At 40.1% G+C, this 15,723-nt stretch overlaps 2 protein-coding genes across 2 annotated transcripts; one reads left to right on the forward strand and one right to left on the reverse strand.

Annotated features, from left to right (window-relative positions):
* Positions 1-1,619: 1,619 nt before the first annotated feature.
* nol7 (nucleolar protein 7) lies at positions 1,620-6,877 on the reverse strand. Its single transcript, XM_039815245.1, has 8 exons — positions 6,633-6,877; positions 5,631-5,691; positions 5,470-5,525; positions 5,344-5,369; positions 5,108-5,192; positions 4,091-4,212; positions 3,202-3,279; positions 1,620-2,160 (listed from the first exon to the last, which is right to left on the reverse strand). Exons 1-8 carry the CDS (start codon positions 6,815-6,817, stop codon positions 2,087-2,089), a joined length of 687 nt encoding a protein of 228 aa, XP_039671179.1. The 5' UTR covers positions 6,818-6,877; the 3' UTR covers positions 1,620-2,086.
* Positions 6,878-8,195: 1,318 nt separating this feature from the next.
* epdr1 (ependymin related 1) lies at positions 8,196-13,624 on the forward strand. Its single transcript, XM_039815246.1, is given in 3 exon segments — positions 8,196-8,614; positions 8,882-9,013; positions 13,171-13,624. Coding segments are annotated over 3 exon segments (621 nt in total). The 5' UTR covers positions 8,196-8,319; the 3' UTR covers positions 13,365-13,624.
* Positions 13,625-15,723: the final 2,099 nt, after the last annotated feature.

The raw sequence follows: 15,723 nt of genomic DNA on the forward strand, positions 1-15,723 counted from the left end.
ACTCTTGGCTAACTATTTCAACTATTAGCTAACCCTAATTATACCTATTTCAACCGTTAGCTAACTATTTCAACTCTTAACTAACCCTATTTTAACAGTTAGCTAAAAGTCAACTATTTCAACCGTCATTTCAACTTTTAGCTAGTTTAACCATGTCTCTTTAGTCATTACTTTGAGCTAGTTATTTCTTCCATTTATTCAGTACTTGTAGCAACTACTGTGCTCGCTTGCTAACTCGTTTTCTCTTACATAACTGCAACATATAGTGTTCACGTGTAAAAGTTGATTTAATGGTAATATGTGGATATATTTTTCCAATCAAATCATAATTTTCAAAGCTTTACAATTGTTCCAAATACCCCCTGTCAACAGCAGGGGTACATGTACCCCTGGTTGGGAATCACTGCATTAATGATTATAGTCTAATGATACAAATTCTGCTGCATAATGAGTACTTTTACTTTTGATACTTTTTATTTTGATGCGGTTACTTTTGTGCAAAGGTTTTTTTTTTTTCCTTTTCCTTGTAACTGAGTATTTATACTCCTGTAGTACTGCTACGTTTAGTTAAGCAAAAGATCTAAATAGGCCTACATCTTTTACCATATGTCCAATAGAAGGGCTGCACAATATATTGTTTTTTTTTATCCCCATTGCAATACCAACTGGCGCGATAAACCCATCGCTAAAGGCTGCGAGACATCGCAAAAGATGCTCAGAGATTAGTGTTAGTTGAAAGAAAATAGCAGCAGAAAACTGCACTTTAAAATGTAATTGTTTATTCTTTTTTTAGTGTTTCCTTCTATGTTCAATTTAATGTTCAATAAAAGTTGTTGGAAATTATTTCCTTTCATTCAACAAGCAATATGTTGAAATTTAGCAGAATACTGAAAGCAGCAGAAAGGCAGGACTGAGCACACTAATATCCATCTATCACAAGTAATATCAGAAGTAATATCAGCGATATTCAACATTATCGCATATTTTCCTCCCATCGTGCAGCCCTATCCAATAGAGATATTAAATTCAGGATGTACAAAAACCTAAAATATATTGATACATTTTAGGGCTCACAAAATTGATAAGGGCATACAAAAGTGGTGCACACATTTCTTTTGTTTGGACTTTCTCTAATCTAGTGCTTTTATTTTGAAAAGGTTGGACACGTGTGTTTTACGGGGAAGATTACGGTCTATTAACTCTGTTCAGTACTCAAATGATAAATTACATCCAGCTATTCCCAACTGGTACAATGGAGTCATAGCAAAAGAAGTGCTTTAATCAGTGCTGCAACTTATTTATTTTCTTAAGTTTATAAAATGTCAAATAGTGACAACTTTTAATGTACCAGATCCCAAAGTAATTTCTTTAAAATGCTTGTTTTGACCAATCAACAGTCCCGAAAAAGTTATTTTTGTTGACTCTTACGACAAAGAACAGCTAATCCTCACATTGGAGTGTATGAAACTCGCAAATTTCAATCGATTAATAGAGATAATCTAATATCAAAAGTTAGTTTTGACCTCGGCAAACGTAGATTGACGACAATACAACTGAAGTCTGCTGGCTGAGCTTTCAAATGCATCTCAGTCTTGAAGTATATTATTAAAAGATACAGATATAACAACAAGCTTTTATTTATAGTCATTTTACAGAAAACCAAGAGCAGGTCTGATTCTGTTCTGCTCTTTAAGAAACACAGATGAGGGAGCATCTCGGTTCGAAAACAAAATGTTAAGTTCAGGTTATGAGAATAGCAGTAAAAAAAAAAGGGCTCTAATCTGTCTGATCTGCTGCGCCTGCACATCGTTCTATAAATTTCTATCGTTTGCTTGATTCTTGGTGATGAACTGAGGGATTCGGGCTGTCGCCGTGTCCACATTAAGTCAATATCATTTGTTGTCCAGAGCGCGTCCCGGCCCAAAGCTTAGGGGACTTCTTCCTGACGGTCGGCCGCGATCGACATCCGTTTTAAATCCGGCGTGCAGAAGGAACTGAAGTCTGTGCAGCTCGGTGCCGGCGCAGCGAAGGTCCGCTGGCCCGGGGGCCAGGTTTTTTTTTGGAGACGTGCAGTCGGTCCGATCGGTCAGCAGGACGGGATCTGCTGCTTGTGGACCCATCTCTTCTTCAGCTTCTCTGCTTTGGCTTTCTCGTTGCAGGCTGGAGCATCAGGAAGAAGAGACGAGTGATTAGAGACCAGGGCTGCACAATTAATGGCAATTTTATCGTAATCACAATATGGACTAGTGCGACATCCAAATCGCAGGGGGTGCAATATCTGTTAAAGGTAAAATATGCGTCAAACCATTCTGATTTAAGTAGTGTGGTGCTGCAGAGACATCCCGGCCTACAAATCCTATCCTACAGACTACAGCAAACATCTGTGTTTGGTACAGATCCTTGCAAAAAAATCACCCTATAAATCAATTCAATTTTTTTAAATATTTTTCACTGGAAATGAGAAAAATGACTGTTCCCTCCAATACTGCGAATCATATCACAATATCAGTCAAAATAATCGCAATTAGATGTAGTCAATGTATAGTCGTGCAGCCCTATTAGAGCCGGACCAACAACTCGTCTTTGAGAACATTCAGTCTGCATACTGATTTTTTTTCGAGTCCGTGTGTTATTGGGACACAAGTCAGCGTGCATTTCATTTTCTCACATTATAGACTTAACCCTTGTGTTGTCACTGGGACCCCAAAAAAAAAAAACCCCTTTTTTTTTTTAATTTTTTTTTTTAAAAAATTTTTTTACCCCCCTTTTTTTTTTTTTTTTTTCCTTTTTTTTTTTCCTTCTCTCTTTTTTTTTTTTTTTTTTAAAAAAATTATTTTTTTTTTTTTTTTACAAAAAAAAGGAGTGAGAAGATTTTTCTTCAAAATAATATATATGGTTTTTTTTTTTTTTTGCCCCCCCCCCCCCCCACCCCCCCCCCCCCCGGGGGACGTAAATCAATCAAATCATTTAACCCTTGTGTTGTCTTCCTGTCAACCTTGAAAAACACGTTTTTGACGCCTTTTTTTGCTTTTTCCAACGTTTTAAATGGTTAAATTTTTCTTCTACACATTTTCAGCGCTTATTTCTACATCCCATATTTTCTCATATAAAACAAATTGAAAACTGGTCAATTTGACCCAAAGTCAACACAAGGGTTAAAAAAAGAATCGTATATTTCAAAGCTCATTCTACTGAACTTACCCCAGTCTTTCTTGACAAACTGCACCGCCGCGCTTTTATTCCTCCCCGTCTTGTTCTGGAGGGAGAGCAGCTCGTTGCCTGAAAGCAGGAGGACAACAAGTGAAGCGGGTTAATAACAAGGTCAGCCGGACCGCACGCGAGAGTCCCGCGCGACAGCTGTTCATGTTGGCGTCGTGTCCGCAGCAGACGTCCCATGGGAGCGGGCGCCTCGGTGGGACGAGACGGGCCGTCGCTGTAGCAAAGCTCAAATTGAGACAGATCATCGTCTTTGCAGACTTCTGCCACAGAGTGTAGCTTGCAGGGATATATATATATTTATTTTTTTAAATACACAAATAAGACTACTTTGCAGCTTTAAATGACATCAAGTGTTGACGGTAGTTGGCTGGTCTAGTTCTATATCTTGGTTACTAAATTCCCTTTAAAGCTCCATTGTGTAATGTTTTGGCCCTTTGTTCTTTCACACATATTTGCACATTCAGGTGTGATTACATCCACCGACTGATCAAAGTATTCTCGTAAGTGTACAACCTGACATTCAGAATACATATACACTAGCGACTCATGAAATGGTACCAACATAACGAAGACCTAAAACTATTACACTGGAAGGAAAACTCACGGACGAAGTCGTACTTCTTGGAATAATACGGCCACCGTAGGAGAACGCGATCGGAATGGAAAGGGTTAGAAAGTAATATTCAGTTGGTTGTCATATACAATTTAACCGCTAGATGGGAGAAATTCTTACACAATGTAGCTTTAAGAGACCAAAACAAACAGTCTGTGCCTTTGACACTCAGCCCATTCGCTCCTACTGAAGAAATACATTTATTTTCATTTGAAAACTCCTATTTGAGCTGCAGTGTTATCAACGCCAGCTTCTTACTCGTGGTCCGGCAGCTTCCTGGTCCGTACATTCTGGACTGGAGGAAGTCCTCGGCCGCTTGCTGCTGGAAGGACGCCGAGTCTCGCTCCTTCGCCGTCTGCACCGTGTAGTTTCCCTTCAGGCTGACAACAAGAAAAGGAAACGAGTTTTCTCTGTCAAACTTGTACGAAGAGGTTCAAAGCTCCTAAATGGCTTGGGAGTGGACCTCTGGTAAAGATGTGGCCCAATCCGCACTTTAGTCTGCACACATGTATGTTTCCCATAAACATAAATATATACTGATCTGATTACAGCAAAGACAACGTCTGCAGTATTTACAGCAAAATAGGCTCCAGAATATTTTGTTCTGTATTGACAGGTGCAATTTATATCTGCATTTATGTCAAAACCTAGAGACTTTCAAACTCAAAATGTCATTTATTAAATGTATTTGTGTCAAAATGACAAACATCTTTTCCTGTTCTATTTTGCCTGGAACACTCTTCCAACACGCTTGGACATCGCGTGAAAAATAGGCGTCTGTCCTATTTCTAGCATGCACACGTTTTCGGCGCGGCTCAAGACGTGCGTGTCACGCAGGCGGTGTGTAAGCTCTAACCTGTTAACATGGGACCCGAAACAAACGGACACGCCACGCAGCCAGTGTGCGGTGTGTGAGGCCTTAGGTAGCTTACACACCTTTCAGTAACGGCTCCACCTCGTCGTCGCTCCAGGCTGATAAATCCCTGCTCTTAGTTTACACCGTTGTTCTTTCTCCAAAGTATTTTCTGCATTTTAAACTTCTACATCCATGATCTTCACCCACAGAGTTACCGTGTGTGTGTGTGTGTGTGTGTGTGTGAGAGGCCATGGGATATGTGATGTCAGACGTGTTCATACGGACGGCGATAAGTTCTGCTACTGGAGCTAAAACTCTTGTGGACGGAGATCATTTATTTTTGTCTCAAAACCGCGGCTTAAATATGAAAACGTAGTAGTGTAGATGTAGCCGGTGTGGAAAAAGAGGAGTTTACATACTTCCGGGCATGTGCCAGTTTGCCGCTCCTCTTCCTTTTCTTCTTTCTTTGCTGATCCTCTTCAGCCTCCTGCTGCTCCTCGTCAGCTGGGGGGGGGGAGAGGACAGGTTGGGAGAAATCGTAAGTTACACGGATCTGAAGCTCATTCTGCTGCTCTACTGAACAGTGAACATCCTTCTGGACAAGTGTGTCAGCGTAATGTTTGAAAACTGATGGCAGAAATTTGCTTTTTTTTACCTTCTTCTTGACACTGTTTCTGCATCCTGTAAATAAAGCAGATGTGAAGGGTTCTTTAAGCAGATGGGAGGAGAAAAAATGTGTAAAACAGAAGCGCTGCGGAATCAGTCCGACCAGTCAACCTACTTTGAAGGAGCCGAGTCGATTTCCTCCAACACGTCGGCAGGTAAGAGTTTTCTTTTCTGTGGGAAACGGCAGAACGAAGGGAGAGGTTAGATGTTGACCTCTGGAATCATTCAAATGAGTTGAAGCTGAACTGAAAGCTGCTATTGGCTTTTAACACACACCTTCTGCTCCTGGAACAGTTCCTGTCTCTTCCTCCTCTTCTCTTTCAGTTGCTCTTTTTCCCTAAAAACATGGAAAAGCAAACACACGAAGTGTTACCCAATGTTGTCGTTATCCTGGTTTAACGTTAAACGGTTCTTTTTTTGACGACGCTTAAGTTGGCTTCCGATTCGCAGTGTCTGATTCGGCAGGTTAATGGGAAATTTAAGGAAAACTTAAAGCTGAAGTTAGCTTTCACAGTTTTTTCCAGGTCCAGATCCCAACCCCCTACAACTAGACCTGTCAAATCTGGACCAAATTCTCCCAGAGAGGCTAAAGATTCTTATTATATTTGTGAAAGTGCAATAGAGGGGGATTTCACAGGTTTTTTTCATATGTATACCACATCAGACACATTAGAATAAGCGAATTGTTCCTTTATTGCATTTTCACAAATAGATATATAAATAAATAAAGCTTTCACTAATCTGAAACTGTTTTTTTAAGAATCTTTAGCCTCTCTGGGAGAATTTGGTCCAGATTTGACAGGTCTAGGTGTAGGGGTTTTGGATCTGGACCTGGAAAAAACTGAAAGCTAACTTCAGCTTTAAGTTTCCCTTAAATTTCCCCTTAACCCGCTGAATCAGACGCTGCGAATCGGAAGCCAACTTCAGCGTCGTATTTTTTTTTTTTGACATGATACAAATTCTGACTTTGTGAGAGACGCCCTGCATATCGGCATGAATAAAGTCCAAAAACAGCGCCTCGTTACAAAAACCAATCAGCCTTTCTGCCGTTTCAAAACTACGCATTTTTGGGAACGGAGTTAAATTGTGAAACAAATTGGACATATAGTGATCTGCTCAGTGCTGAATGTGCACGCCGAAGTCAAAAGTGCTCCAGAAGAAATCAGAATATGTGTTAAATAACTCGTTTTGGTGTATTTTGTTATGCTTATTACTGTGGAAACGCCAAAAGGCAGCTCTTTCTGGATGGAGTTTGGCTGTGCGGTTAGCTAACGTTACCTTCTGGCCGTGTCCAGCGCCTGTTTCATGCTCCGTAAAGCCTCAGCCTTTGAATCTTCAAAGGTCACCTCTTCGGGCCCCTCGTCGTCACTGGACTCGAGCATTAAACTGAAATGGTCTGTCTGTTGTTTGATATCCGCCGTCTTTGTAGACGAAGCGCTTTTCCCACGTTGTTTCTTCGCCATGTTTGCTAGCTAGTACGTACACGTCATCACGCAGCGCCACACAGTGACGCTAGAAGTACGTGACCGTAAGGAAAGTCCGCCCTCTAGTGGCAGAGAGGAGAATCACAATAACAACAAAAAATAAACATGTAGCTATTTATTCTTTACTTTAAATGTACACCGTAAGTTTAATACATTCAGTATTTTTATATTTTAATGGAAAGTATGATTCAAGATTAACTTTATTGTCCCACATTGTGGGAAATTTGTCTTGGGCACTCAACCCATGCTGCAGCCATAGTAAGAACAAATAAACACAGACAGCATGTACAAACAACAAATACTGTACAATACTATACCACAGGCCGTACTATGGTCCTGATGGTGTATAATAATATGACTGGAACAGCTTTTTTTTCATTCTAGTTGGCTTGACAGTTATCAAGATGTCTTTTTTTCTGCAACATAGAAGCAAAATAGTAAAAACACTGATTATACTATATCCTCAACGTTCCACTTCCAGGATTGCTCCGGTGCCGCAGGAAATTCCACCGGATGCATGTACAGTATTTTCCGTTTCCTTCCTCTCTCTTCGTGTTGGCGTTCTAACCTCCGGTGGATTTGTGAGGACTATGGTTAACTGCTCCTCAGATCTCTGCAGGGTAAATCCAGACAGCTAGCTAGACTATCTGTCCAATCGGAGTTTTCTGTTGCACGACTATTTAGCAGAAGCAGCTCTGTGCGGAGCTTTGCACCGCCCATGGCGATTCTGATTGGTTTAAAGAAATGCCATTAAACCAGAGCACATAGCCAGACTCTCCTTCTGCGCGCTTTAGCGGAGCGTCTGGCAAAGCGAGACTAAACACTCATGAACAATACTATATTACTTACTTAATAATTATCTTAATGTGATAGAATTTAGCAAATTTAGGTCCTTTTATTGACGCTTTACAATAATTTTAATTCAGAAAATTTGAAATCAGTTAAACTTGCAAATGTATGTAGTATCGTCAATACTAGTTTGGTAGTTTCTCTTTCGTTTTATGTGAATATTTATGTTTTCAAACTGAAAAAAAGACCTGAAAGTGAAAAAAGATCTGAAACTTAAAACATAAAATCTGCAACAGAAAGGGGGGGGAAAAAGAAACCCTCAAAAATAAAAATATGTTTGAAAGTGAAAAATGAAAATAAAGTATTTATAAAAAAATGTCAGAACTGATTCAAAATTATATTTAACCTTAAAAACATCGTTCCTACATTTATTTTCAAAGTTCAAGATCAAAACTTGATCTTTCAGTTTACTATTTCTTTCAAATTATCAAATTATTTTGGCCCAGATTTAGCTCCATATATTTTCTGTAGTACCTGCAGTTACTTTATTGTTTTTTACAATCTTTTATTTTGAAAACCCCAACTTTCCGGTTGCGCCTTTTACGTCTAATTCTAGCTAGCTTTTCGGCGGCAGGTGCAACCTCAGCAACAACGATAACAACGGGATAAGCTAACGGGACACTAGAGACACGATGCACCGAATATTGTTGGTGTTTCTGGCCGCTGCCGGGGCGTCTGTCCTCGGCCTCCCCAGGCTGATCGGGTCCACGGCGGCCGGGCCCTGCCTCGCCCCGCCGCAGTGGGAGGGCAGATGGGTGCTGTACGACCACAGCACCGGGAGAAACAGCCGGTCCGCCGTCTCCTACGACGGCCTGAATCAGAGGCTCCGGATCCTGCAGCAGAACAAGAAACACACCCCGTGTCAGAAGTAAGATCCGCCTGTCTAATCATATTATAATAATATATTAATAATATTATATCTTTATAGTCTGAGCAGGGCTCACATCAGCCTATTGCACACAGTTTTAATATGTAATGTAGCAGTGAAATAGCCGAGATGTATATCTAAAGCTAAATAACTGCCTTAATAATCTGATAACCCATTGTTTTTCTGCAGTGATATAAATTTAACAATTTACACATTGTTTTGATTGGAAATATAACAACAATATTGTAGTATTGGGACACTGAAAATATTTTGAAAATAATGTGTCCCACCTTTCTAAACCCTCTCCAGTATTTTTTTTTTACCAGAAGATAGCTCTGGTCCCTGATTGATCATCGATATCCCAAACAACTCCACCTTCGAGGACCAGTACATCATCGGAGGCCCCGGGGACAACGTGGAGGTCCAGGAGTGGTCGGACAGGAAGCCAGCGCGCCAACGTAAGTCTGGATTTTAAAACTCTTTTTTTTTTTTAAAGGAACATGCCGACTTATTGTGACTTTATCTTATTCACCGTAACCCCCAGAGTTAGATAAGTCCATAAATACCGTTTCCTAACTCTGTCTGACGCACCCACCGCTAGCCTAGCTTAGCACAGATCCTGGAGGTAACTGGCTCCATCTAGCCTAGCTTAGCACAGATCCTGGAGGTAACCGGCTCCATCTAGCCTAGCTTAGCACAGATCCTGGAGGTAACTGGCTCCATCTAGCCTAGCTTAGCACAGATCCTGGAGGTAACCGGCTCCATCTAGCCTAGCTTAGCACAGATCCTGGAGGTAACTGGCTCCATCTAGCCTAGCTTAGCACAGATCCTGGAGGTAACCGGCTCCATCTAGCCTAGCTTAGCACAGATCCTGGAGGTAACCGGCTCCATCTAGTCTACTGCTCCTAATAAGTGACAAAATAACACCAACATGTTCCTATTTACATGTTGTGATTTGTATAGTCACAGCGTGTACAAATAACAAGGTCACATGACACACAGCCATCTTCTAACCGTATACATACTGGGAACTATATTCTCAGAAAGGCGAAGCACTGCTACTTCTGCTACTTGGGCGGAGTGATTTGCTCGCAGCACCTGAGAAGCCCCGTGGTGAGGAGCAGAGAGTTCGCCTGGAGTTCTGCCAGACAGGAAATTACAAACAGTACATAGCCAAGACGGCAAGAAGGACATAACAGGCAATAGGCCTACATTTAAAAAAGAAGTGACTTTACAAAAGTTACATTTACAAAAGTAAATAAATATAGCCTACTAAAAATGCTTGCTGTGTGCATAAAACCTGCAACCCGGAAGTCTGCCTCGCCCTTCATTCCTTTCTTAAGCACGGTTCCCAGTGTGATTTGTATGGAGCTAGAACAGTCTCAATGAAGATAAATGCACACACTACATTCACATATGCACACACAGGATTCATACATGCACACACATGATTCATAAATACACACACAGGATACATAAATGCACACAAAATTCGTAAATGCACACACAATTCAGAAATGCAAACAAAATTTACAAATGCACACAAGATGAACAGGACAAGATTCAGAAATGTATTTCTGATGCACACACAAATATATCTTGATTTACAAACTGCTTGCGGTCTGTGAGCTGTGAAGCATTTGTGTGTGGATTTTGAGACTGTTTTTTTAAACAGGGAATGATTTGCAACCAATCAGATATCTCCCTTGTTTTAGCCAATCACAAGAACGCACCCCACGAAATAATATATATATTAGTGCTTAACAGTGTTTAACTGAGATATATATATATATATATATATATATATATATATAGATAGATATAGATTAGTGCTGTCAGTTAAACACGTTATTAACGGCGTTAACGCAAACCCATTTTAACGGCGTCAATGTTTTTATCGCGAGATTAACGTGTATATATATATATATAATGTAAACAGTTTTTCAATGTCTATCTTTCCATCAAATTGTGACCTGGATACAGGAAACTTCTAGCTGAATAATTATACTCAGATGCTACCTGTTTTAATAACTAGTTAGGCATACAAGCTCTTAAAAGACATTAACGAAACGTGTATCTTTTATTATAACATTTATTCAAACATGACTATATACTGTACACAAGTATATTCAACATGAAGCGACGATCAGACTCAGCTGCCGATGATGGTGTTTCTTCCAGACTGCAGACAGAAGGAGAAAGCTTTAGGTTAGTCCAGTAGTTATCCAACCTGTCCTGGTAAGATTAGAATTGTATCACAAATATATGTAAGCATACTGTAACATTAAGGTACTTAATGTAACTGTGTAGTTTATTCATCATGGTCTTAACTGACAACTGTTGACCATTTAACACACTTAACATGTTGGTTGTAGCATTGTAGCTTGTGCGTTTACAGTACTATTTAACCTTTCCCACTTGCAGTTTACTGCATATCATACTACCTGTGGCAACCTCCATTAGCTGGTAGCGTTTACCTTGTTGTAGTTGCTGATCATATTTTGCACTGCATTTGTTTGAAAGCTAGAAGCTACTGGACAATGAGCTAATGTTGCATACATGCAGTAAACTACAAACTGTTAGCAACTTTAAGCTTAATGTAATTTAGATTAATCAATGCAATTCTCCTTACCGGTAAGTGTTATGACAACTACAAAGTACAAACATGAACGTTTGAAAAGTTTTTAATTCATTGACATGGGATAAATAAGAGAAAACGATAGCCTATCGGTGTCGGTAACGTTACCTACCTTCGCACATTACAGAATATTCTCCTGCAAGCAAACTGACGTTGATTCACTTTCTCCATCTCAACAAAACAAATTAAACAGCCCAGTTCACAGTTCCACATCCATTTCTTCAAGTGTTTTGAAATGCAGCGTTCACACTGTTGCCCCCTATACAGTCTATGGTTGCCCCTGGTAGGTATCATTGACATAGCGTCACCGTGTCCACGTTCGGACACTTACTGGCCAACGTTCTATCAAAATATCTGTTCAAATACAAATATAAATGATTTATTAATGTTTTCAGTTAATTTAATGGTGTACAACTAAAGTGTAGCTTCTTACCTTTCTAACGGTATATAGTTTTAACTGTTTACTTTAGTTTTTACTTTACAATAGCCGGCTAAAGTGCGCTATCTCCGGTGAATTAGCCGTGCGCTACCCTTGGCCATAACCGGACACCCCCCCCCATCTCCTCGCTGTAAACACTGACCGTTGCTGGTTTTTGGGGGGTGTTAAGTCCCATCAATGCTGTCAAAACTACCGGATCGTACTTCCGTCCTTCACAATAAAATGACATGCTTCAACAACTCTGAACTATGCAATAAAAGCTCCTTAATTTCCAGTACAGTAAAAATAGAAACTTTTTAGTGGAAAAGATCGTGGCCCAAGCGTTCTTACTTCTCTTCCTCATCAAAGTCACTTTCGTATCCAATAAGACATCTAAATGTCCACGTACATATAGGAAAATTCATACCGTAGAGGTTTTTTTTTTTTTAGATGGGTATGGATCAATTCTGCTAACATTTTTGGTAAAGATCGCAAACGCAAGTACCGCGAAAAGACCGGAAGGTGCGTCAGGTCGGAAGTGTCCGAATGTGGCCAATAGCAGCGAGTGGTGTCCGAATGTGGACACAGTGACGCTATATAAAAGGTGGGTATGCAAAAATGGTGGACGGGCTCAGGCCATAGGCACCTTCCCAATCGTGACGTATGTCACGTGGGGTGCGTTCTTGTGATTGGCTAAAACAAGGGAGATATCTGATTGGTTGCAAATCATTCCCTGTTTAAAAAAATGCATTTGTGAGTTGAGCCACGTCAGGGGAGTGCTTCACAGCTCACAGACCGCAAGCAGTTTGTAAATCAAGATATATTTGTGTGTGCATCAGAAATACATTTCTGAATCTTGTCCTGTGCATTTCTGAATCTTGTGTGCATTTGTAAATTTTGTTTGCATTTCTGAATTGTGGGTGCATTTATGAATTTTGTACGCATTTGTGAATCTTCTGTGCTTTTTAAATTTTGTGTGTATTTGTGAATTTTGTGCGCATTTGTGTATCCTGTGTGTGTATTTATGAATCCTGTGTGTGCATATGTGAATGTAGTGTGTGCATTTATCTTTATTGAGGCTGTTCTAGCTCCATAGATTTGGCACCTTCTCAGCATTGGGGACGAAGGATTTCTTTAAAGATGTTTCTATTTGCTGTTGGTACTCTAAAACGCCTCCCTGAGGGTAGGAGTTCAAATTCGCTGAGTAATGGATGGGAGGGGGGGTCACTAATAATTTTCTCAGCTTTGTTTGCAATGTGTTCCTCATAAATACTGCCTAAGCTGGCTTCCCTATAATTTTTGAGGCCATGCTCACTATTCTCTGCAGTTTGTTCCTCCTTTTGGATGTTGAGGTTACCATACCACATGGTCATGTTAAAAGATAGGACGCTTCCCGCTAATCTTTTATATAATATAATAATATAATTAAGCTTTCGTAGCAGGGAAAGCCGTTGAGAACACCTGCACACCGTGTTAAGATTGAACGCGCCCCTGATTTAAAGAGCAGCTGTTTGTGGAATAAAGCTTGGAGCTTCCCTGTGTGCTCGTCTCTCCACCAGATGAGACCTGGGTGGGCGTTTACACCCTGAAGGACTGCTACCCGGTGCAGGAGACCTACGTCAGGAACAGCAGCGTCACCACCTCCACCCGCTTCTTCAACCTCCAGCTGGGCATCAGCGACCCCAACGTCTTCATCCCGCCCAGCACCTGTCAATCAGCGCGGCCCGAGAGGATGGCCGAGTCCGACTGCTGAGGCCTCGGCCGGCCCTCGCCTTTTGACCTTAGATACTTAACAGCCTTCTGTGTGGAGGGAAATTGGTGCAGTGTGCGAGAGCTTGTAGACTTGATGTGAGCACTTGATTTGATTTGATTAGGATCCCCATAAGCTGATGCATAACATCTCTTCCTGGGGTCCACACAAAACACAAAATATTACAACAGATAAGACGTTTTCAGCAAAACAGCCACAAGTTCAGTATAAGAGCAGTATAACTAGCATTATTCTTTCTTGCAAATATACATGCCTTGCGAAAGTATTCGCCTTGAACGCGTTTGACCTTGCCACATCAGGCCTCAAACAAAAGATATAAAACTGTAATTTTTGTGAAGAATCAACAACAAGGCTATGAGTAAGAAATATTTATTTCAACTTTAACAAAAAAAACTGAAAAGTGTGCAAAATTACAACATGCAGCCCTCTCCAGCAGTGCTCTGATTCAAGTTCCTAAACTATGTGATAAATAGAAATGTGTGTACACCCATAAAGATCTGTGATACCAGCGTGTACAGACATATGAAGAACAAGAACACACCCAGCGAGATACTGTTGTGAGAAGTTTAAAAGATACAAAAACCACTAAACACCAAAGCACTGTGCAACTAAAAAATGGAAAGTATAGCCACTACAAAGAAAGGCCTCACTCACTCACATCAGAATACAAATATTACGAAACTAGGGACCGAACACAACATGTTACTGCACAAATTGGCTTTATGGAAGAGTGGCAAAAGAACATCTAAATATATAAAAGTGTTTTAAAGTCAAAAGCCACCTGGGAGACACACCAAACATGTGGAGAAGGTTGTGGAGAGACAAAACAAACTTTGGCACAATGCAAAACTTATTTGGTAAAAAGCAACACAGCTCATCACCCTGAACACACCATCCCCACTGCAAACATGGTGGTGGCAGACATGTGGGCCTGCCGCAGAACAGGGAAGATGGTAATGATGGAGAGGATGAGCAAATAAGACCATGAAGAAAGGCCAAAACCGACTGGGAGATTGCCAACAACAATGTAAACATAGCAAAATACAATGAATGGTCACAAAATACATGTTGAATGGCCAAGCAAAGCAGACCTGAATCCAATGGAGACTGTGGAAAAAAAACTGCTGTTACAAACCTCTCCACCAACTCACTGCTGACTGTTTTGCAAGGAAAGGCAAAAATGAGTTCTCGATGTGCAAAACTGATAGAGACACCCCAACACTTACAGTGTATCGCAAAAGGGGCTAAAGTAACAGCTGAATTTGTAGTTATTTGTAAAATGAATACAATAAATTTCACAGATTGTGACTTGTTGATCTACAAAAAACAGTAAATGAAAAGGCAAAAGGTCAAAAGTCAAGGGGCTGAATACTTTCCAAGGCACTGTAACTATACATATTCCTCTTCATATACTCTTATAAATATTACAGTAAATACATAAGCACTGAATATAGAAAAGTTAAATCTTACATCTTTGTATACATATAAATATTCCTTTGTATACATATAAATATTCCTTTGTATACATATAAATATTCCTATACATCTTTGTATACATATAAACTAGGGCTGCGAATCAGCAGAGGCCTCACGATACGATATCATCCCAATACTTGCGTCACGATACGATATTATTGCGATTTCAAACATATTGCAATATTCTACGATATATATTGCACTTTATTACCTTTTTTCCAACTTCAAATTTTTGCCAATTTCAAATGATGCCCCCAAAGGAAACTTTGTCAAAATCTGTTTTATGTAAAAAGATACATTTCTCTGTTTGTTCATCTCACTTCAATTTTATTGCTGTAAAATCAGATTGTCAAGCAGACAAACTGACCAACACATATATCATAAAAGATCCATACTTGGCGTCTGTGTACCGATACAGTATTGCCACAGAAAATATTGCGATACTATGCTGTATCGATTTTTTCCCCCACCCCTAATATAAACATATAAATATTCATATAAATAAAGTAGTTACAAGCGTAGGGCCCTTAGATGTTGCTGAACTTGATTTATTGTGCGCTTTAGCAATCTCAGCACTTGTAGAATTAGGATGTGAAAAATGCAAATTTCAATTTACAAGTTCTGATTTTGTTACTACAAGCTCTTACGTGTTTTTCTTTCTTTCTGTGACGTCCGATTCAGATCACACGTGTGTGAATATATCTTTTTTACAAGTGCAAATTTTAACATACAAGTGCAGATTTTTCGTTCTGCAAGTGCTCACATCAAGTCTACAAGCTCTCGCGCTCTGCACCACATTGACCTTCGTACTCCTGAGTCCGAAATCACGCCCTCCATCACTCAGTCACTACTACCTACAGAACAG

Source organism: Perca fluviatilis, chromosome 11, assembly GCF_010015445.1.
Source record: "Perca fluviatilis chromosome 11, GENO_Pfluv_1.0, whole genome shotgun sequence".
NCBI lineage: Eukaryota > Metazoa > Chordata > Actinopteri > Perciformes > Percidae > Perca > Perca fluviatilis.

Bases quoted from the DNA above. Each gene is read 5' to 3' on its own strand.
- nol7 (XM_039815245.1), bottom strand. From the start codon at position 6,817: ATGGCGAAGAAACAACGTGGGAAAAGCGCTTCGTCTACAAAGACGGCG. The intron at 4,213-5,107 runs GTATGTAAACTC...TCTTGTTGTCAG, and splicing joins AAACTGGCACATGCCCGGAA to CCTGAAGGGAAACTACACGG. The intron at 2,161-3,201 runs GTAAGTTCAGTA...CTGATGCTCCAG, and splicing joins GTTTGTCAAGAAAGACTGGG to CCTGCAACGAGAAAGCCAAA.